Below are 23,750 nucleotides of genomic sequence, written 5' to 3'. Positions count from 1 at the left end.
ATCCCCAACACCCTACCTATGTCAATTTGCTAATATTTTGTTGATCGATAAAACAATGCAATGCCCAAGAGGTGTGCCAGAAGTCAAGACCAACAAGCTACAGCACTATGACATCATGAACGCTTAACCTGTGACACACACCGCCTGCTATACCCTGACAGACAACATGACTGTGTGTACCAGGAAGACAAAGAGCTGTACTTTTCTAAATATCATTCATCATTTGATCAAACTCAAAACCTGCTCAAGCCACATACCTGTATTCTCTGTTCAGGTGCCGAAGGTAGCAGTGGTGGCTTCAGGGGGAGGGTCCAGAGCAATGACGGGCCTGCTTGGTAGTCTGAGAGGCCTGAAGGATATCGGGGTCCTGGATGCCGTCACTTACATCACCGGTGTTTCTGGATCCACATGGTGAGTGAACCATTGGAGTAGTCCATGACCTCTATGCTGCTGGCACTATTTTTCAGCAGAATATCAGGAACTGTCAGTGAAACTTGGCTGAATTCTTGAATACTAGACAGCGCCATTCAACTGTGACAGAGGACTAAATTACCTTCCAAGTGTGGTCCTTGATGTAGGATGTGATAAGTGAAAGTGCATAGAGGAGGATCTGTTGCTTCGCTGTGTTAGCAGTATGCTGATGGAAGAGTGGCAGGTACTTAAGCTAGGAGTTCATTGGAGGTGAGGGGGAATAGGAAGTTAGAAGAGTTGGCTGTAGAGACTGATCGGCAAGGAGGTCCTCAGGGTGTTTGGATTTCTACCATTTGGTTTCCTCTGCGTCAACATTCTTCTATTAATCGAGTGACATATAAAGTACCGACCAGTGGACTCGATCACCATTGGCCTTGCAAAGTTCAGACTTCAATTAAAACGGCAAATGAGTCATTTTCAACCAATGACACTCAGATTCTTTACAGATAAATTTGATAAGAATTTAGTCTGGTGCAGTACTTTTTTTAAAATTATGTTGTGTATGTAATGTATAAATGGCAACCCAATCGGACTGTGTTCTCTCAGTAATAAGTGTGCCTAGTTATGTACATCTATTTTAAATCATTGTATCCCCTCATACACGTATGACTTCCCATGTGAACAGGACGATGTCTACTATGTACCAGGAAGATAACTGGTCACATCAGGACATTGACAGCGTCATCTCAGCAAAGAAGGAAATGATGACTAAAAGTATCCTGAGTGTCTTCTCTCCTGAGAAAGTCCAGTATTACAGAGAAGAAATGGCTGAGAAAGAGCAGGCCGGTTACATCGTGTCACTCATTGATATGTTGGGCCTGATCTTTGAGCAACTTGTCTTTGGGAAGGTGAGCAGCTCAACACTTTCTGTAGTCACTTTAATCATACTGTGTATTACTTTGAACGCTTAAGGATTGTGTGTAACTTTCAGAAAGTCTCTTACAGAAAGTTTAAAGACATTGGTGGCGGTTAAATTAGCAGGTGAACATTGACCAAAACAGTCATGTTACTTACACACACACACACACACACACACACACACACACACACACACACACACACACACACACACACACTGAATGTGATTGAATGATCGACATCATTTAAATAGAACACCGGGAAATAATCCTATTTAGAAAAACGTAACTATCTGTAACGTTTTTTTTTGCACCTAAATTTATTATTTTCAAAATTTTATGAATACAAATATTTGTTTTTCATTACAGAAAGTCACCAGTACCCTGTCTGAGCAGCAGAGGGCAGTGAATGAAGGCCAGAACCCTTTACCCATTTACACTGCTGTCAATATGAAGGATATGACAAAGGGCTTTCAATCTGAGGCTGGTAAATATCCTGCATGATATTTTATATTTGTATTGTTATTACTGTAATAGCTAGAAAGGACACTTAACCATGTTTTCTGGAAAGTAGAAGGTGACTGAAGCCCAATGACTATAATGTACACAGCATGTAAAATATGTATTTTGTGTAACACCTACGAAGGTCTAGTTGTTTTTAAAAGAAATGTATCATTCATTTTGCAAGAGAAATGAATATAGGAATATTGAACAAAGCCAGACTGATGACACGGTATAGATTCAGGACATGTTAAACTTGATAAATGTGAAGGATTAACACATCTTGTCCACAGAGTGGTGTGAGTTCACGCCCTATGAGGTCGGTATCCAGAAGTACGGGGCGTTTGTCCGAACTGAGGACTTTGGGAGTCGGTTCTTTCTCGGCAATTTCGTCAAGAAACTCCCAGAAGTCCGCCTCCCTTATCTGATCGGTAAGACCACTGCTTCTATTACCACGTCAATGTACGGTAGTAAATGATCAATTTAAGGTAATTGCAATTGATTTTTTTTCCAACTTAATCAGGAATTTGGAGCAGTGCTATTTCCGTCAGCATGACCCAGATGTGGACGTTCGCTACAGGGTGCAAGCCCATTTGGAGCAACTGGCTCGGACCAGAGGTCGACGACATCGGTACCACGTCATAGCTGTGATGATTCAGCAGTTTTCTGATCTCATTTCAGTAGATTGTTGACACCACATAGATGTGATAGAAACATGTAACGTTTGTACAACAAACCACAGAACAGAATAGTAAAACCTTTTTAATAGTTATATTTATTATTGAGGTTTTTTTGTTGACAGTTGAACAATGAACATTTACTGCCATTTCCTCGTCATCTTGACTAGGTTAACCTGTAATTTGTTATGATTAGGCTTCAATTATCAGAACGATGTGAACATTCAGGCTTCCTCATGTGGCTCAAAGATATATTTCAGATATGAATATTAAATGAAAAATATGGGGGGAAAAAATGCAAATTTATTTGGCAAACCCCCCCCATGTGAGTCTCGACCCAGTGTTAAGAAATTTGTCAGTAAGTGCTTACAATACAAAACCATGACGTTGTACTGTAAAGACATAATAGTGCCCACATTTATCATAATGTGTAACTTAAGGATGTGTTTTATTCCCTTATGATATATTATTACTGGGAACTCTTTGGAAATTATGTACATTGATCTTTTAATGGGATTGTTGAAAATAGGAAAAGCAGAGAATATTGTCAGCTAAAGCATTTTCTTAGATCACTCAAGAGATTTTAATGTTTACACGTAAAACCTTATTTAGAAACTTTTTTACTGTATTTATTACCACCATTGAACAGACACTCCCATGTAGGAACATAATGTATGTATTCTTGAAATGTTGTGTTCTTTTGACAGACGTTGACACTGAACCAGCAACTCTGGACACACAGCTCATCAATCCAACCACAGACGTCACCAACATAGTGACTGATTTCTTCATAAATCGTCCTGCCGTTGCTGAAATGTACAATTTCATGCGTGGGTTCTTCATGCACGTAGACTACAATCAACAGAGCAACTTTGTTGCCTGGAAAGGTAGGCACTCAAAGTCCTGCGATTGCGTTTCAACCATAATTCAAAAACTTTGGAACAATACTGAGCCTCTAGCTGCAAAGGGTACATTCTGTCCAAGTAACATGCACGGTTGAAGAGTATTTTGTAAATTGCCTGTACTTCTATAACACTTGAGTCTTCCGACCACTCGACGCACTTTTACACTTCATTCACCCATTCACACCAACTCATACCCTGACCCAAGGTGCCAATGAGGACCATCTAAACGTTCATACCACCATTCATCCACCAATAGCTCAGCCTTAAGGAGCATTTTGGGGTCAAGTTTCTTGCCCAAGGACACACTGACATGGAGAGCCCTGCTAATGGCTGCCAAGGCTCTAGAGAAGATTAGAGTTAGTAATGTGCATTAAAAAAACATTAATTCGTCCAGAAGGAGAGGGAAGAGGAGCTCAGTGTATCCTAAGATGTCTTCGGGCTGGACCCGAGCTACCTGAGCCAGCCCAAGCTATGAGCGCTGTCAAAGTGGAAAGTCTTGAGTCTACTCTTAAGTGAAGTGACTGTCTGCCCGCCGGACTGAAAGTAGAAACTGGTTCCAGAGAAGAGGAGCTTGATAACTGAAGGGTCTGGCCATAGATATTAAAACTCAGCTGTTGGGGCAATACTAATTATACTACTAATAATAAATGATCCCTTATTGGTCCGACAGTGGGGAAGTGAATTCTCTGCATTACCCATCCTTAGTTGTTAAAGGCGCAGTGGGCAACTGTGGGTTTAGTGTCTTGCTCAAGGACACTTTGGTTGCTTGTCTGAAGATTTTAAAAGTTCAACACATCATATGCATGCCAGTTATATTAGTTTTGTTTCCTAGTCGACCACCTATTTGTGCAATCTTAGTTGAAGATGTTTGTTGTCTCCTTCTCTGTTCCTGTCCAGAAACGCATCCAGATGCCTTCCCAAACCAGCTGACTCCCAGTGACTCCACCCTGCGCCTCATTGATTCTGGTCATGCCATCAATATTGGCTGTGTTCCTGTGCTGCGGCCAGAGAGAGATGTGGACCTCATCATATCTCTGAGTTACTCCTGGGATCCAGAGCACATCCTCAAGGTAAACGGAATGAGAAGGCGCTCTTATGGGACGCAAAATTATGTTTTCTGAATGTCCTTCATCAACATTAACAATACTCTCTGATCATGTCCAATCCATCAGGTCCTGGAGAAGACTGCTGCTTACTGTAAAGACCATGACATCCCCTTTCCCAATGCTGATTTTGCCAGTCTGGAAAAGGAGCCTCAAAAGGAGTTCTACATCTTCGAGGATAAGGAGAACCCCAAGGCCCCGATAGTGGTTCACTTCCCACTGGTCAATGTCACCTACAAGCAGTTCAAACAACCAGGTATGCCCATTGGAAGTAGCTGAAGTTCACTGCAACAATGTTGCTTATATTGCTTTATTCTTTTTGTTGTTGTTGAGCTGGATATCTTCAAACAATAGCAATGCACCAATAGGATGTGACCTTTCTCTGCAAGGTAGTCTCGTTATCGTAGAAGTCATGTCAGGATCTTTAACAGGGCAGGAGGCTGGTAGTGGCAGGACAGGGTACCTGTATTTCTTCCTCCCTTACTGAAGTGATACAGTATTTATTAGAGCATTGCGGCATTTATGTATAGGCAGACCTGTATTAAACATTCTACCTCATGCTGCCTATTGCCGCTAATGTTAAGCACTACAAATCGGGGACTCAACCAATCAACATGAACTTCTAAATTACTAAGGATCTGCTGTATTACTGATGACTAGGTGCCATTCTACTTGAAGGGCAACAAAACTGCCTGATTTTCTGCATCCAATAAGAACTAAACCTATACTTGTGTTTTATAATATGCTTCATAGGACATGATTTAACCAATTGGATCATCTTATGACTTTACAGGCGTCAAGCGTGAGACTGAGGAAGAGTTCAAAGCTGGGGAGGTGGATGTTCGCAGCAACGACTCTCCATACCTCACCAAGAACTTCACCTACTCAGAAAAGGATTATGATGCTCTGGTGGACCTGACCACTTACAACATATTAAACAACAAGGAGAGCATCCTTGGAGCCTTGCGTAAGGCTATGGAGAGGAGCGCATCCAAGACCAAGAAATAAAGGATCAGGGTTACATGGTAAAAAACAAGAGAGATGACATAACCGTAAGAAACAAATGTAAACCAGGTTAAACGCAGATTTAAAGTATTGTTCAGAAAGTGGAAAGTGATGGAGAGGTGCTGGGGGAGAGAGCCTGTTTCCAGGTCCCTGGACAGAGTAAGGGGGTTTTAATGGAAATTTATCATAGATTAAGGCCTGGATTGAAACTTCCCCTTAGGTACAAGTTACCAGGTAGAACACTCTGATAATTCACAGCTACATGTGTTACCTATTCATACAGAGCCTAATAGACTATAAACAAAGGCATTAACTGTGAATCGTCAGGGCCTAACGGTAAAGGGACTATGTGCATTGAACAATAAGGAGCCTCCTGTTGGTGGCGTTTTTACGACTTTACACTCCCTATGACTGCAAACACATTCATATCTCACGCGCTGTGGAACAGAGCAGGGTTTATATATCCACCTTTCTCTGCATTATCTATCTGTAATACGTATGTTTTATTTCTTATAAGGCTTTCTAGGGCCAAGGTGTTTTGGCGCTGCAGACCAGATAACGGTAGCAGCTATTTCCTGGTGGTGGAGTACTTATATAGTGTGTTTACTCTGCATCATAATGTTTGATATTTGTAACTGATGTAATCTGTGTATTTCCTTGTTTACAAGCTTTATCAATTTGTCCTGTATTACTATGTACTACTGAGAAGTCACTGTAAGGTATCCTTGATTGTCTTGAGCTATGAGCAGGTGTTGCCAACTCGTCCTGACTGAGTGTGCATCGATATTAAACAATTCTAGAAAAGTTAAGGAGCTTCTCCCAAAGGCCAGCAGAGTAACGTAGATCCCCTTTAGCTTGGGGCCACAAGTAGATCCCCCTTGGCCTGAAGAATGGCCTGCGTGCTTTGTGTAATGGAGTACTTATTCCCGAGTAAGTCAGGACATTTTATTGGACAAAGCGTGTAGGATCCCGATTGTCAGGTCAATCGTAGACTTTGATTTTGAAAATCTCAGTACTTTTTGGCAAAACACCTCTTTAGCTCAAGTTTTTAATTCTTTACGGGTGTTGCGAAAATATTTAGCTCTTCCTTCTTTATCTGGTGAAATAAACTGCACGACTGCACGATACAACTTGTTTGCAGCCTTTTTGATCGGTTAATTAATCTGTTTCTTGATCGAGTCTCCACAACGTCATCATCCAGCCCCGGAGGTGAGCTGAGCTGCATCCCCACGGCTACATAAGTACGCCCCTTGTCCTCCAGTGTGTAGTCCACACCGCAACCTGCCTCCCTTGTCTTCCAGTGTGTAGTCCACACCGCAACCTGCCTCCCTTGTCTTCCAGTGTGTAGTCCACACCGCAACCTGCCTCCCTTGTCTTCCAGTGTGTAGTCCACACCGCAACCTGCCTCCCTTGTCTTCCAGTGTGTAGTCCACACCGCAACCTGCCTCCCTTGTCTTCCAGTGTGTAGTCCACACCGCAACCTGCCTCCCTTGTCTTCCAGTGTGTAGTCCACACCGCAACCTGCCTCCCTTGTCGTCCAGTGTGTAGTCCACACCGCAACCTGCCTCCCTTGTCGTCCAGTGTGTAGTCCACACCGCAACCTGCCTCCCTTGTCGTCCAGTGTGTAGTCCACACCGCAACCTGCCTCCCTTGTCGTCCAGTGTGTAGTCCACACCGCAACCTGCCTCCCTTGTCGTCCAGTGTGTAGTCCACACCGCAACCTACCTCCCTTGTCGTCCAGTGTGTAGTCCACACCGCAACCTACCTCCCTTGTCGTCCAGTGTGTAGTCCACACCGCAACCTACCTCCCTTGTCGTCCAGTGTGTAGTCCACACCGCAACCTACCTCCCTTGTCGTCCAGTGTGTAGTCCACACCGCAACCTGCCTCCCTTGTCGTCCAGTGTGTAGTCCACACCGCAACCTGCCTCCCTTGTCGTCCAGTGTGTAGTCCACACCGCAACCTGCCTCCCTTGTCGTCCAGTGTGTAGTCAACACCGCAACCTGCTTCCCTTGTCCTTCAGTGTGTAGTCCGCAACCGGCCTCCCTTGTCGTCCAGTGTGTAGTCCGCAACCGGCCTCCCTTGTCGTCCAGTGTGTAGTCCACACCGCAACCTACCTCCCTTGTCGTCCAGTGTGTAGTCCACACCGCAACCTGCCTCCCTTGTCGTCCAGTGTGTAGTCCACACCGCAACCTGCCTCCCTTGTCGTCCAGTGTGTAGTCCGCAACCGGCCTCCCTTGTCGTCCAGTGTGTAGTCCACACTGCAACCGGCCTCCCTTGTCCTCCAGTGTGTAGTCCACACTGCAACCGGCCTCCCTTGTCCTCCAGTGTGTAGTCCACACTGCAACCGGCCCCCCTTGTCCTCCAGTGTGTAGTCCACACCGCAACCTGCCCCCCTTGTCGTCCAGTGTGTAGTCCACACTGCAACCTGCCCCTGCAGGACTTTTATCCAATCGCATGCCGTAAGAAATGAACCGATGAGAGGCGAATGAGCCCAAAGTGTTGGGTTTAAAACCCCAGAGAAGTTTCCTGTTCTCGGTGGTGCTTAGTCAGACACTTTGTGTAAGGAAGTCGAGTTTAAGCCCCAGAACAGCACTAAACAGCCCTGGTGGAGAAAATGTTTTCCCAACAGTATTTTGAAGTGTTTCCAATGGGACTTCTGCTAGAAGGTAACACTTAGAAGTGGCTTTAGTTGTGTTGCACATTGCTAATTCTCATAATTCTCCAGTTACACGTTGCTTTTCATACTAATACTTGCTAATACATACTAATGTTCATACACAATATACATTAAGCTTGTGTGCAGGGTGTGAGGGTCTGCAGTGATTTATCCAGCCTGCTTCCTGACTCTGGAGGTCTCTCTGCAGACCTACATATCATTCACCCATTCATACACTGATGACAGAACTGTAACTAGTTATTCATACGAGTTGACAAGTTAGGGTTGAGTGTCAAACAAGTCATTAAGACTTTTCCCATGAGGGCGTCAGCTTCCCCAGCTGTGAGTAGTGAAGAGGGAACAATGTCACTGGCACTTATCTGCCTATAGTTGTAGTAATTGTAGTCATGTGCAACGCAGAGGGCGGGGTGAAGAAACAAAGGGGAACGGAGAGGTAGTCCCAGGGAAGAGTAAGACATACTGAAGAGAGACTGCTTGGTGAACATTGACGTAAAAAGAAGAAAACTGTTGCCGGGCAGATTATCGCTCATTTATTGCTTAATCTCTTAATTCTTGCTGAGTTTTGTTTGAGTCTGTGTGAAGTTAAAGTTGTTGAGTCGCTGGAGCAGAGGAAAGGGAAGGACTGCTGCTGTGTTTCTCTTTTATTTCTGGCGGTTTCATCCTCTGGACCACACAAGATTATTCTCCAAGACCGACTGACGCTGAACCGTGAGTTTGACTTTCTATGCCTTTACCCTTTTGCTGAAGAGCAAGATTCAGGAGGCAGCGTCGCACCTGAGTGACACACAGCGCTGCAACTTTCATACCTGGGATGCCAGACTCCCAGCTACAGTACAGTCACTTGATGATGTCACCACCTCAGCTGCTCTTGCTAATTTCTGATGGGACATTGTGTTTGATCATCGCCTTAAAAGACCCTTATGTCCTTGAATAGTTCTGCTGGAGAGAGAAGCTATGAAACCGTTCTTCCTTTGAGCTGGTTGAGGATCTGGAGCTTCACATTTGTGGGTTCATTAAACTCTCAAAATGTCCAGAAAGAGAGAACTTTCATGTGAAACTCTCCAGTCTGTTCTGCTTCTTAGAAGTGAAGGATGTTCATGAGGGAACTTGAAACTGATTTATAGTCATTGCACCATTAAATGCACAGACATTACAATGTATTAATGCAGGAACCACCTGTACTTCATCTGCGTCCAAAAAACCGTTCGTCATGAACAAGAACAGGTTTGAACACGAGCAAGACATTTAATTTCTATGACGCAATAACCTTTGACTCTCGTGAGAAAGGTGTGTTCTTCCTCTGCCTGTCGAACAATGAAAGAAGTAGAAACTTTCTCGAGCAGAACCAAACAGGTCAGGTGACATTTCACAAGTCCAGGGGAACGCAGGTCAAGACCAGAATGCATAACGAGCATAATGAGCATAACGAGGCAATAATCTGAGTCTGTTGTACTGGAACAATGGAAGGGTTGTATTATGTTTTTTGATGAATATGTTTTATTCATTCATTTGTTTCTATAATAATAATTATAGTTTCAACTTGTATTGCGCTTTTCACGATACACAAAGACGCCAGCGGAGGTCGTGAAGGACCGGGGTGACGTGGTCGTAGGGTCGGGTGGAGGTGAGCAGTCGGGCGGCAGAGTTTTGGACGTATTGAGGATTTTGGTGGGTGAGCCATAGATGTTCTGGATGTTATGTTAGGACAGGGAGGGTCAGAGGCGTGCAATGTTCCCGAGGTGAAAGAAGGCAGCTTTGGTGATGTGTGGGAGGAAAGAGGGCGGGGTTGAGGATGATGCCGAGGTGGAGGGGTGATAATGGAGCCGTCAATGTTCAGAGCGAAGGTCTGGGCGGAGCGGGTGAGGGTGTTAGGTCCAATGATGAGTATTTCAGATTAGATGGAGTTGAAGTTGTCTTATTTGAAATTTTAAAAAAATGGTTTATTTATCCAGGAAAGCCTCATTGAGGCTTTACACAGTTTCTCTGTATTCATTTGCAAGGCTATGCGAACCAAAAAGGCGCGTAACTTCCTCTTAGATGGAGTGACACAGTTGTCAGTGTCACAGCCCTTGAGAGTACAATTTCTTCAATAAACAAACAATAAACAGTCGTGACTTTGAGTGTTTAGCTCGCAGTGACGGAGCTACGAGCTGACTACTTTTCATGGTAAATGGCAAATTTTATTATTATTATTGTCGCCTGAAATCAGCAATCACACAAGCAACAATTATAGTATCTGTAACCGCTAATCCTGTGTCCAACTCAATTCTCCGTGTTATGTAACATGTCTGTGACACTGGGCTGTCCGTTCCTTACCGCTGCCCCTGAACGCAACTGACGTAAAACACATGCGTCTTGTGCCTCTAAGCTCGGCTAAAGACTAGAAAGGTTCTGGCGGCTGAGTTTGAGCAGCCGAATATGGATTAATCGGATCGACACGCCCAAACTTAAAGCTGCTGAATGTCATTTAACTTCTTCTTCCAGCCAACTTGTGACATGGTGTTAGTCCCAGGTGTCTCCTGATTGGTCATTCCCTACACCTGCATTTTAACACCTGACCCTGGATCCCAATGTGTTCATTGTTCTCCAGCAGGATGTTCCCTTGTTTGCTTTGATGGTTTTTTCCTCTCTGCATTACTTCCATGATCATATATTTACACATTTCTCTGTCTTTTCCTCTCTGGTCAAAAGGGAAAACTCTGGATGCTGTTTGAGTTCCTGAAAAGGTAAAAAAAAAAAAAAAGTTTATTTAATTTGACATTTTAGTTTCAAATATTTTTGAAACATTGAGCCTTTGAAATAATTTGGAATCATTTGCGTATTTTTTTTTTTTTTTTTTTAGAGAGAAGGAAGTTGTCAAAGATGTCCGCCTCAGGGGTAAGGGCTCTGCATACACACTCCATGAAGACAGAAGGGAACAAAAGGCAATCTGAATCTACTACCGAACACCAGAAGGTGCTCAGGGAGGTTTACGGGTCCATATTTAGAATAAATCAGACTCACCCAGGACCCCTTCCTGGGGCAGGCATCAACCGTCCCTTTCTTTGGCTTTAGCAGTTCCCTTATTTAAGCGATAAGGTACGAGAGGCAGTACTGTATCGTCAATAATTGCCAATACTCTCATTGGCAGTCCTTGAGTCATTAAATAAATACAACATGGACGCCATTGGATCCCGTTTCCATTGAATTGACTAAAGTGGAAGTGTAGCGCGTACATTTTGAATTAGTTACACCTTCAATGTCTCCTGTACAAGAGTCTTTTCATCATGTTTTTTGGGGGCTTATTCAACAGAAGGAAAAGTTTGACTCTCTGAGCTTCAATGTCACCGTACTGAGAGCAGAAAAAAATCCCTCCAAAGATTACTGTAAGTAATATGTGCTGTGCAGGTTTTGTACCAACACCCAATCAATTAAAAATAGTACTGCTTAATCATTGCATGGCTGAAACGGTCTTCTTTCCTGTTTCCTGCCTCTCGGTTACAGGGTCTAAATCAGACTGCTACGTGATTCTGACTCTCCCGACAGCGACGGTGAAAACCTACCGTACGACAACTGTGTCCAACAAAAACGACCCAGAATGGAACGAAACGTTTACCTTTCGGGTCCCCACCCATGTGAAAGTGAGTCTACTCAATATTAGCATTAGCGTTAGCATGACACCAAACAAAAGCGTCTGACTGACAGCTGTTGTTCAGTCCAGTTAGTGTAGCAAGTACTTTAATGTTCTGATAATGAGACAATCCATTGTTTTGTTCCCGCTACATTATTATGAGCCAATAGCTAATTTTATTTATGAAGAGTAGAAGTCAAAAGCTCTGTGAGCTTTTCTGCTGTTTCCCCAGAACGTTTTGCACATCGAGCTCTATGACGAGGACCCTTTAGGGCGTGATGACCTGTTTGGAGAGCTTCTGTTTGATGTCACAGGACTCACAATCGGGAAGAAGGAGACCAAAGTCTTCACTGTAAACCCAGAGGTAAAAGCAACAAGAGAACAACACTTGCTCTGTAGGATTGTAACACACTGAGGGCTGAGCTGTTACAACTTGACCATGAAGAATTATTATGGTTGAAGGATTTTTCTTGTTCACTTTTCTATAGACGGGGGGCAAACTTCTGATAGCGTTTGAGCTACTTCAGAGGTAACTGTATATTACTGTTTTTACTTTGTTGTCCACTATCAACAGATAATACACTGTATGAACCGGTTAAACATATTGAACCTGTCTTTTTGTAGTGAGGACCCCCCTTGTGAATATCTCACTAATGGCGTCCTTGTGGTAAGATTTCTCCAATGACATCAATATACACCTTAATACACTCAGGAACCATTGTTACATCAGTACTCTATTCTCCATGTTGGCTGGAACCCTGAAGAAGTTGAGAAGCAAACTGTGGTTGTACATAAAAAAAAATCTGAATAAAAGCTGCAAAAAGAGTAGTGCGGAGAAACGCACTGAATAAATTAAATAGAAAACGTAGAATGCTATTTGAGCAATATGAACAGCATGAATGGTTTTTAATGAATACGCAAAGACAAATACAGAAAAGATCGTAGGAAGCGCCGGGACAAGTTTGAGATAATTTAATATTTCAAAAGTTGTAGAAGCAAAGGACGCATTGGCAAAGCAACTCCTTTTCTTCAGTTTGAAATGAGCCATATCCTATAAAAGAGATTTGTCAGGTAGAAAATCTACACAAAAAACACAAAATTATCAACAGTTATCAAGACATAAAATTAAATGAATTACTTTAACACGCACGCACACACACACACGTGTGTTTATATAGGCATATTCAATTTAGGCTGCAGGTGGCGCTATGACAATCCCAACATGTCTTCATGTGCTCAGGCCTGCACCGGCATCATCCATGAGGAGTTTTGGGCTGATTGCATGATGTGCATTGGAGTTACAACAGGTTTCTATCACATAGCGAATGCACAAAATCGGTGTGTCTTTGGGTCCACTTCACATCGCGGCCGTTAAGTGAAAACGCGAACAAAGCACAGGCCATACACTCAAAGGTCTTTAGATCATCCCTGATTAGAATTGAAGTTGATCGGATAAAAATTGTAGGAGGAGATGCATTTCGAAGAAAGGCGAAAAATGACAAAAATGAGGCAAAAATCTCAAATTGCCCGAGCTACTGTAACGCCCCCTAGTGTTTGAATCGCAAGACTGATTTATTGCATGTTCAGTGATGAAATGTGCACATACAAGAAGGTTTGGCGACATTAGTCGATATACTTTTAATGTTATGAGTATTTAAAAATAGGACACGCCCCTAAGAGGTAAATTGGTCAGATTTTCCTCAACGCAATGAGATATTCAAAATCTTTCAACGCAGTCTTGAAGGTACAGCTCCATTTATGATGTACAGAAAGTTTGGTATGAATTGGACAACGTGTTCTCGGATAAAAGTGCAAAAACGTGTTTTTCAAAAAATTCAAAATGGCGGTAGATTTTGGACGGCGGACTTTATGGGTGTGAGGCTTTTTTGTAGAGCAGGTGGAGCTGGACATGTGTGAATTTTTTCAAGTCAATCGGACCGTCTGGGCGAGGGGCGTCGCCGGTCCAACTTCTAGGGGGCGCTAGAGAGCTTTTTTTTTTCACGCAAATTTGACGACTATTTGATACGTCTATTTTCACCAGGCCTGACGCGCGTGCAAAATTTGGTGGGGTTTTTTTTTTGGGGGGGGGGGGGGGGTATGACAAGTCCCCTAAAACGGCACCCAATGTTTTAAGATAAAAATCAGAGGAAAAAAAATAATAATACCCCTAACAGTTTCAATAGGGTCCTCTTGGACTGACTACGTCAGTCGCTCGGACCCTAATAATACATTAATAACATTCATGTAACTTAAACAGTACACAGGCTTCTAAAAAATCAAACAATTAACACCCATAAAACGTTGTTTTTGCATCAAATGTTGCCCAATTAATCACGTGTTTACACCATCAAATTTCGGTGTCTTGCAACTGGATGGCCCGTTAATGTGTCAGTGTCTCATAAATTGACCTCACATGAGTGTTTCAGCTCAGCGCTGCCCTCTTGTGACACAATCCATCAATTACACCTACTCAGAAACAAGGCAGTTGTCTCATTCATAGTGATTTACATTGAAACTATCAATAGATATATGAGCATTTAGCCGTCTAATACAATACTGTCTAATGCAATTTGATACATTTATCTTATTTGGACTTCCCTCACCAGAGTAACTGATCTCTCTTTGTGTCTTCCAGGCTGCTCTGTTATCTGTACTGGATATTAACATCGACAAGCTGCAAAGTGGTGACCGTATGTATTCAATTCATCAATTGACTGTGGCTCAGTGGTGGAGTGGGGCGGTCTTCAATTCCTGGCTCTGCTCGTCCATGCCGATGTGTCCTTGTGCAAGACTATTAACCCCTGTGGTGTTTGAATGTGTGTTTCTGATGTACTGAAAGAGCTCTCTTGTGGGTACCTTTCTCTCACCAGGTGTGTGTGAAAAGGTGCAGACACTGAACAGTGCCAATCATGAGAGTCGCACACCTAATGCAAAGGAATCCCCAACAATAGTGAGTTTTAATTGTCTGTTTGACAGAGAGATGTCACAAATGTAAGGTGTTTCTGGTCAACTTTACTTCTCTAACATACAAGAAAGAAAAAGTGGAAGGAAATAAGGAAAGAAACTTTTTTTTCTTCCATTGCAAACATTTTTTTTCCGACACAAGTGTTCATGGGCCCACTTGCTGAATTTGCAACGCTGTAGTTTAAAAAATATATGTTTAATAGCAATGTGGCTTTTTCTCATCACAGGACACAGTGGAATCTGGCATGAAAACACAAGAAGGGTAAGGTGCTTCCTACTTCCACTATACTTTGTTACCAAAAGTATATGAACTTTTAAATATTACACCTAAAGCCTACATGGTTTTGAAACAAAATGCACTTAGCCTGAAACCTGGTTGCAGGGCTTTGCTTCCATTCAAAGACAAGAGCATCAGACATTGGACTCGCATGCACCAAAGAGCACAAGTTGCTACCAAAACAAAGAGCAGAAGCTCAGAATACAACCAGGCGGCAACATCTGGTGTAAGAGTCCCAAATGTTCTCTCTACTGACAAGCAAGGGGCAACTCCTTTGGTTGCAAACATGTCCGATTGTATAGAAGTCTATGAGAACAGGATCCTACTATGTAAACTGTGTATACATGAGTTTATGGTCTAAACCTCGAGCCACAGGTCTTCTTCAATACATCATGATGTTCATTTCTGAGTAGTAATGTTGCACCATCCACAGCGAGGATCTTGCAATTCGTCTGGACTTTGACATCCCGACTCAAGAGAAAGAATACCTGAAGAAGAGGAGCGTTGTAGTGGAACAGGCTTTGAAGAAGCTTTTTGGCACTGATCCTAAAAAGGTAGAGTGCAACTTCATCTTTGTACATTTTGCCCTTACTTTCCAGGACAGGAGACATGGGGACTAAGTTTCCTCTTATTTTGTACATTGTTAGATCATGAATTTAACATGTTTGTCCATTAGGCATTAATGTTCCCCTCAGGATACAGTTTATTAACATTTTTCCATCCAATTTTCTTCCGCTTATTCGGAGTCAGATTGCGGTGGCAGCAGCCCCAGCAGGCTGAGCCAGTCTTCCCTTTTACCAACAACATTTTGCCGGCTCAGTCCCGATACGTTCCCAGGCCAAATGGGAGATATAGTCCCTCCAGCGTGTCCTGGGTCTTTCCCGGGGTCTCCTACCGGTTGGACGTGCCTGGAGAACCTCTATTGGGAGGCGTCCAGGAGGCATCCGGATTGCTTCCTCTAGGTGGGATCCACCTCAGCAGAACCCTTTCGACACAAAGGAGTAGCGCCTTAACTCAAGTTCCCTCCCGATGTCAGAGCTCCTTACTCTATCTCTGACACCCTACAGAGGAAACAAATTTCAGCCGCTTGTATCCGCAAACTCGTTCTTTTGGTCACGATCCAGAGTTTGTGACAATAGCTGAGGGTCGTAACGTAGACCGCCCGATAAATTGAAAGCTTCGCTTTCCGGGTCAGCTCCCTCTTCACCAAGCTGGACCGGTACAGCGCCTGTTTCACTGCTGCAGCCGCACCGATCAACTTGTCGATCTCCCGCTCCATCCTACTCTCACTCGGGAACAGGACCACAAGATACTCCTTCGCTTGCGGTAGGCACTTCGTTCTCACCTGGATGGAGCAATCCACCGGTTTCCGGCAGAGCACCATGGCCTCAGATTTGGGGGCGCTCTCTCTCTCTCATCCCTGCCGCTTCACATTCAGCAGCAAATCGCCCGAGTGAATGCTGGAGGTCACGGTCCGAGGAGGCAAACAGGAGCACATCATCTGGGAACAGCAGAGAGGCGATCCCTGAACCTGATGTTATCTCCCCAAGCTACTGAATAAATCAACTGATCAAACTCAAGACCTGCTCATACCACACACCTGTATTCTTTCTTCAGGTGCCGACGGTAGCAGTGGTGGCTTCAGGAGGAGGGTCCAGAGCAATGACCGGCCTGCTTGGTAGTCTGAGAGGCCTGAAGGATATCGGGGTCCTGGATGCCGTCACTTACATCACCGGTGTTTCTGGATCCACATGGTGAGTGAACCTTTGGAGTAATCAAGTGTCCACAGTATCTAAAATTCAATCTTCTCAATTTACATAGGCAAAGACACATTTTGGGCTGTGCCTTGGGTTGTAATTAAACACAGGGAAGCAGAGCGATGGGGCTGTGAAGACAGGTCATGACCAAGCGGCAACCTGCAGGGCTGAAAAAGCAATGCAGAAGTTCCAAAAACTGTAGGTCATTGAACTGCCACTTGAGGCAGTCTTGTTGAGGTTGAGCTTCAGGTGTCGTTCAGACATCCACTGAGAGATGTCAGTCAGTGCGTTTAAATGCTGGTATTAATTCGAACCTTGCTTTAGTCGGACTATGCTCTCTTTTGGGGCAACTGCTGTTATCCGAATATACATGGCAGTGAATAAATCGAATCATTGGCCGAATGCATGTCATATCCGATACGATAGGTGGCGCTGTTTTCATTACATGTAGTGGTGATACAGCCATCTCCGCTTGACCTCTTCACTCTTCATAATGGAGAGAACCCCGCTAGCTTCGGTGGTTGTCGGGGAGCTAGCGGAGAGTAAACAGGGAACTAGCAGCAGCGCTAGCAGGCTACATCAGGGAGCTAGCAGAGACACCCACCGAAGGTAGTATCGGCTCGTAACCCGACTTTTACGTTTGTTTGTTTCTGCCGGCCGTGACAACTTATCGTCTCTTTCGACTTCCGGGTCACGACCTGGGAGGGAGGGAGGGAGGAGGCGGCGGGATCTTGAGCATGCGCACAAACGCATTGTCCAGTTCCGATCCGATTCAGCGTTTACATGCAGCGATATTCGAATTATCAATCGAATCGAATCGAGTTATCCAGGGGTGTTAATCGGATCGTAGTCGGACCGCAGTTATTCGAATAAAGGTGTTTACATGAACTGGATAATTCGATTTTAGTCGGACTAAGCCAGTAATTCGAATCCATGTAACCGCACTGAGTGAGATATTTGTACTATCACCTGGTGTTCAGGTTGGGGAAAATGCGGAATTTGTGCCAGTAGAGTATAATCTGTATAGTTGAGGTCGAAAAAGTCATGAAAGAAAACAGTCAAGTGACTTGGTGTAATGCGAAAAGAGTGAAGGAACAAGAACAGAAACTTGATGAACTCCGGTAGTAAGGCTGGTAGTTTCAGCCTCAGTAATAAGTTTTCCTGGTTAGATGTATTGATTTTGATGAATTCTACCCCTTTTTATACACACATGACTTCCCATGTGAACAGGACCATGTCTACGCTGTACCAGGAAGATAACTGGTCACATCAGGACATGGACAGTGTCATCTCGGCAAAGAAGAAAGAGATGACCAAGAGTATCATGAGCGTCTTCTCGCCTGAGGAAGTCCAGTATTACAGAGAAGAAATGGCTGAGAAAGAGCAGGCCGGTTACATCGTGTCACTCATTGATATGTTGGGCCTGATCGTTGAGCAACTTGTCTTTGGGAAGGTGAGCAGCTCAACACTGTGATGACTTTATTCATACTGTGCATTACTTTAAAAACAAGGACTTTTCTCAACCTATCCCTTTGAGCTTTTTTGATCGGCATCATATAAATAGAACATATTTACAATCCTATTTCGAAAAACTTTACTATCGGTAATGCTTCGTTAAATTTGGACCATTCAATATATTTTGTACAGCACCAGAATCACAAATTTGCCTCGGAAACTCACACCGGCAAAGGAAACCCCTTGAATGACCCACCACAGTATAGATCAGTGATGATGGCTGTGACATTGGGCTCGCTTGCCTCTTGCTTGAGTGTCTTGTGCTATACGGGATGTTTATGAGTGTTTTTTTTACATCCCCTTCAGCCGCCACTAAAGGTCCATCTCCAGACCAAAGTGTATCGCATGGAAACGTAATATGTGGACTCTATGTTTTGGGGGCTGCTGTGTGTTTGTTGAAGTTAGTCGACTTCATTTCTTAGTTAGCGTTTCGTTAGTGTTGCACTGTTAGGAAACAGAAGAAATGCAAGACACATACACACTATATGCTTTTGATTTTCCTGGAACAAATGTTCTGAGGCCTTTGCATAGAAATAAGTCTGCTCACCCTTTGGCAACAACACATTTTTCATACATGGGAAAAGTTACCCTCAAATTAGGGTGAGGTAATCTCATATTTTTCAAATGTTCCAAATAGTAATATCATGAATCATAATATGTTTGGTTTCCATTACAGAAAGTCACCAGTACCCTGTCTGAGCAGCAGAGGGCAGTGAATGAAGGCCAGAACCCTTTACCCATTTACACTGCTGTCAATATGAAGGATATGGCAAAGGGCTTTCAATCTGAACCTGGTAAATATCCTCCATGATATTTTGGATTTGTACTAGAAATGACACTTGACCATGTATTCTAGAAAGTATTTTGTAGAAGGGGACTGAAGCCCAATGACTATAATGTACATGGCATATCAAATATTTGTTGAATGAAGCTCATGTGACAACTATGAAGATCTAGTTGTTTATATATTTTAAATGTTTTAGTAATTTTGCAACGGAGATGAATGTGGGAATATTCAGCAGGGCCCAACTGATGACATAGTATAGAGTCAGGACGCCTACTTAAAAACTTAAACTGTGATGGATGGATTGATTGTTTTTTTTAATACCAAATAACACATCTTGTCCACAGAGTGGTGTGAGTTCACGCCCTATGAGGTCGGCATCCAGAAGTACGGGGCGTTTGTCCGAACTGAGGACTTTGGGAGTCGGTTCTTTCACGGAAATTTCGTCAAGAAACTCCCAGAAGTCCGCCTCCCTTATCTGATCGGTAAGACCACTGCTACTATTATCGCGATGTCAATGTACAGTAGTACAATACCCATTGCAATTGATTGTTTTGTTATGTCATCAGGAATTTGGAGCAGTGCCATTTCTGTCAGCATGTCCCAGCTGTGGACGTTTGCAACAGGCTGCAAGCCCATTTGGAGCAACTGGCTCGGACCAGAGGTCAACAACATCGGTACAGTTACTTCATTCATAGTGCAGCAAAACACAGAAATAGACAATTTAGAGAATAAGGCTGCAGTTTCGCTAATTCCCCTGAAAACAAATCCTATTTAAAGCCAAACGAAATGAACCAAAAACAACATTGTGTGTCGTCTTTCAATGTTTTATAACTCTTTTTTTCACCGTGTGTGTGGAACTCTGAGCCAAGCTTATTGTTATCTACTGAGGACACATATCTTTAAAAACTGTTGCTCTGATTTTGTTTTTAAAGGTTCAGTAATTTTCTAAAATAGCTACCTGGACAGCAAACATTACTTTAACGAATATTACCTTTTGTGTGGTCTATTTTAAAATGACTCAATTCACTATTCACCAGACTTTCTGTCAAAGAACATTTACTGCCACATCATCATCTTTTTATTATTTTAAATAGGTTAACCTGTAATTTCAAAGAAGAATACAGTAATAAATCATCACTTTGTTTTATGCATGTGCTATTGAAAAGTTTAAACATTTAAATATAAGACCACATAAATGCATTTAGGGGGACGTTGTACTGTAAAGATATTAGAGTGCTCACATTGATCATAATGAACAAAGACATGTGACTTCATTGTTCACTTGGTCATTTCATGGGATTGTTAAAGATAGGAGAAATAGAAAATATTGCCAGTTTAGTCATTTTAAGCATTTTCTTAGATCATTAAAGAGATTTAATGTTCACACATAAAACCTTATAATATACGAACTTTTTTACTGTTTATTACCACCTTGTACAACAAAGACACTCCCATGTAGGAACATAATGTATGTATTCTTGAAATGTTGTGTTCTTTTGACAGACGTTGACACTGAACCAGCAACTCTGGACACACAGCTCATCAATCCAACCACAGACGTCACCAACATAGTGACTGATTTCTTCATAAATCGTCCAGTCGTTGCTGAAATGTACAATTTCATGCATGGACTCTTCATGCACAGGGACTACAATCAACAGAGCAACTTCGTTGCCTGGAAAGGTAGGCACTCAGTCCTGCTGTTGATGTTGCTTGCAAAGGATAACATTTTAAAGCTTTTTAAACGTATTTTAGCAGAAGAGCTGGCCATCTGTTCTTTATTAGAATACAGGTTTAAGTTGATAAATTGAAGGACAGATTACAGGAGGAAAAGTGGTTGACCTAGCTTGTTTTAAAAAAAACCCACTCCATGTATTTGGGGTTTCCTCTGAGAAGGTGGAGCGTACATTATTACCCACCTGCCACTTTTCTCTCAGTCTGATTCCAGAGGGATCTTTTAATGCTGATGTTCAAACCTTCGTAGTTCCATTGAACCAATGGCATGTTTGTATAAAACAGATCCAGGTGCAATAGCATGGAGCCCTCCTCGGTCATCATAGCTTTTGGGGTTTCCCGCCTTGTTATCCGCCCAATTCCCCCTTCACCTTAACACTATCTGTGGCTCTATCATAGTGCAGAAGCACTTGGGAGTAAAGGAACTCCTCTTCCATGACAACATAGTGACTTTCCGGAGAAGGGTCATCTAAAGAACTGACGTGCCCTTATAAAGCATATTGGGGACCATTTTGGACAACACTTCCAGCCAAATACACAATCAAACCAATCGCGTTTGCTTCGACTCAGTTTGAGACACACCACACCAGGAGGATCTGCCATGGAAATGTAATCTCAGCTGCTACTGCAAGGCAGCGTTCCTGAACATGGTGGTTACCTGAAGAGGGAAAAGTTCAGCACAGAAAACAATTGACATCAATTGCAAACCAGTTTCATTTTCTGTTTCCTAGTCAACCATTGATTCATCCAACCGTGGTTGGAAATCTGTTTTTCTGTCCAGAAACGCATCCAGATGCCTTCCCAAACCAGCTGACTCCCAGTGACTCCACCCTGTGCCTCATTGATTCTGGTCATGCCATCAATATTGGCTGTGTTCCTGTGGTGCGGCCAGAGAGAGATGTGGACCTCATCATATCTCTGAGTTACTCCTGGGAGCCAGAGCGCATCCTCAGGGTAAACAGAATGAGCATCATTTTTTTTTCCCCGAATGTCCATCATCAACATTAACAATACTCTCTGATCATGTCCAATCCATCAGGTCCTGGAGAAGACTGCTGCTTACTGTAAAGACTATGGCATCCCCTTTCCCAATGCTGATTTTGCCAGTCTGGAAAAGGAGCCTCAAAAGGAGTTCTACATCTTCGAGGATAAGGAGAACCCCAAGGCCCCGATAGTGATTCACTTCCCACTGGTCAATGTCACCTACAAGCAGTTCAAACAACCAGGTATGCCCATTGGAAGTAGCTGAAGCTCACCGCAACAATGTTTTATTTTTCTTCTTGCTGGATATCTTCAAACGATAGCAATGCACCAATAGGATGTGACCTTTCTCTGCCAGATAGTCTCGTTATAGTACAAGTCATGTGAGGATCTTTAATAGGGCAGGAGGCTGGTAGTGGCAGGACAGGGTACCAGCTGATGTTAAGCACTACAAATTGTGGACTCAACCAATCGACATGAACTTCTAAATAAGGATCTGCCTTATTAGTGATGACGAAGACTTGAAAGGCAACGGAACTGCCTGATGTCTTTCTACATCCAAGAAGAATAAGACCCATACTTGTGTTTTATAATTTGCTTCATAGGACATGATTTAACCAATTGGATCATCTTATGACTTTACAGGCGTCAAGCGTGAGACTGAGGAAGAGATCAAAGCTGGGGAGGTGGATGTTCGCAGCAACAACTCTCCATACCTCACCAAGAACATGACCTACACTGAAAAGGATTATGAGGCTCTGGTGGACCTGACCACTTACAACATATCCAACAACAAGGAGAGCATCCTTGGAGCCTTGCGTAAGGCTATGGAGAGGAGCGCATCCAAGACAAAGAAATAAAGAATCAAGGTTACAGCAACAGGTTGCCTCAACAAGTCACCTCCTTTTAATGATTTTAGTCCAGTTTACACACATTGGAATTGGAAAATAGACATTCGTATTGATTTATTTCGTCTTACTGAAACCTGGTTGAGTCATGAAGAATATCAGCCTAAATGATTCTACTCAAAGTCGTATTAATAGACTCATTCCTCGAGACACCGGCCGAGTGGGGGGAGTAGCAGCCATCTTTGACCATTAAGACTATTAATGAACCCAAAACCTGAATTAAACTAGTACTCATTTAATCATTTGACAGCCTAGTTCTTAATCTTTTACATTCAAACTGGAAAGTGATGTAGCCTATTATATTTGTCAGTATTCAGGATTCCCGTGAAGCTTGAAAGGATATGGCGTCCCACCACTTCTCTGTGGATCCGTGTACAGACCTCACCATGACCATGAGGTACTGCACTAAGCTGGTTTAGGTCCTATTCATCAGATGGATCTCTCATATGTAAATGAAGAAACCTTGATGAACACCAACATTAGTCACGGAGTTCCACAAGGTTCTGTGATTGGACCAATTTATTCCCCTTATATAAGCTTTCCTTATGCTATCCCCATAAACTTTCACTGTTATGCAGATGATACTCAACTATATCAATCAAGCCAGATGAAACCAACCATGTTGCTAAACTTCAAGCATGTCTTAAAGACAAAAACCTGGATGACCTGCAACTTCCTGATAAACTCTGACAAGACTGAAGTTTTTTTACTTTGTCCAGAACCATGAACACCTCAGAACCTTTCGTCAGGACTTGTCCTTCAACTCCCATATAAAAACAGGTCTTAAGGACAACTTTTTTTCACCTATGTAATGTAAAAAAAATCACTCATCTTGTCAAAGCGATGCCTAAAAAATGTGTTGCTCTAATAAGTCCCTTAAACATTCGCTGGAACAGTAGTTGTCATTTATGTATGATTTTAAATGAGTTTCCTGTGATTTGTGTTACTACATTCTTGTGATTGCTTTCCATTAGTCAGTGATTGTATTGTTAAGGTCCCGTTCCCATGATTGCCTGGACT

At 43.0% G+C, this 23,750-nt stretch overlaps 2 protein-coding genes across 4 annotated transcripts in view; both read left to right on the top strand.

The window, feature by feature from the left end:
* The window catches only part of LOC137779941 (cytosolic phospholipase A2 zeta-like), a 51,000-nt gene extending 45,240 nt beyond the window's left edge, over positions 1-5,760 (top strand). For all 3 annotated transcript variants that reach the window (XM_068568201.1, XM_068568202.1, XM_068568203.1), the window contains 9 exons: positions 275-411; positions 1,097-1,319; positions 1,698-1,815; positions 2,123-2,260; positions 2,353-2,460; positions 3,214-3,393; positions 4,309-4,481; positions 4,584-4,770; positions 5,308-5,760. In XM_068568201.1, coding sequence (XP_068424302.1) covers positions 275-411; positions 1,097-1,319; positions 1,698-1,815; positions 2,123-2,260; positions 2,353-2,460; positions 3,214-3,393; positions 4,309-4,481; positions 4,584-4,770; positions 5,308-5,522 — 1,479 coding nt within the window. In that variant the 3' untranslated portion in view covers positions 5,523-5,760. The remainder of the gene's footprint in view (positions 1-274; positions 412-1,096; positions 1,320-1,697; positions 1,816-2,122; positions 2,261-2,352; positions 2,461-3,213; positions 3,394-4,308; positions 4,482-4,583; positions 4,771-5,307) is intronic.
* A 4,232-nt stretch (positions 5,761-9,992) lies between these two features.
* Positions 9,993-22,682, top strand: LOC137779858 (cytosolic phospholipase A2 zeta-like). The gene is made up of 14 exons (XM_068568061.1): positions 9,993-10,056; positions 11,681-11,817; positions 12,040-12,171; positions 14,999-15,033; positions 15,482-15,602; positions 16,666-16,802; positions 18,036-18,258; positions 18,997-19,114; positions 19,452-19,589; positions 19,674-19,781; positions 20,611-20,790; positions 21,623-21,795; positions 21,881-22,067; positions 22,468-22,682. The coding sequence occupies exons 1-14, from the start codon at positions 9,993-9,995 to the stop codon at positions 22,680-22,682; spliced, it is 1,968 nt and encodes a 655-aa protein (XP_068424162.1).
* The last annotated feature ends 1,068 nt before the right edge of the window (positions 22,683-23,750 follow it).

This window comes from Clinocottus analis, unplaced genomic scaffold (genome assembly GCF_023055335.1).
Source record: "Clinocottus analis isolate CAN_PGR_092001 unplaced genomic scaffold, fCliAna1.0.p SCAF_8, whole genome shotgun sequence".
NCBI lineage: Eukaryota > Metazoa > Chordata > Actinopteri > Perciformes > Cottidae > Clinocottus > Clinocottus analis.
The sequence above is the reverse complement of the archived record's forward strand: the minus strand, read 5'-3'. Positions and strand labels throughout refer to the sequence as shown.

What these genes read in the sequence shown, in the direction of transcription:
- LOC137779858 (XM_068568061.1), top strand. Translation starts at nt 9,993, where the DNA reads ATGCCGAGGTGGAGGGGTGATAATGGAGCCGTCAATGTTCAGAGCGAA. An exon ending in AGCAACTTGTCTTTGGGAAG is followed by an intron (nt 18,259 to 18,996) that starts GTGAGCAGCTCA and finishes TTTCCATTACAG; the next exon opens with AAAGTCACCAGTACCCTGTC. An exon ending in GGGCTTTCAATCTGAACCTG is followed by an intron (nt 19,115 to 19,451) that starts GTAAATATCCTC and finishes TCTTGTCCACAG; the next exon opens with AGTGGTGTGAGTTCACGCCC.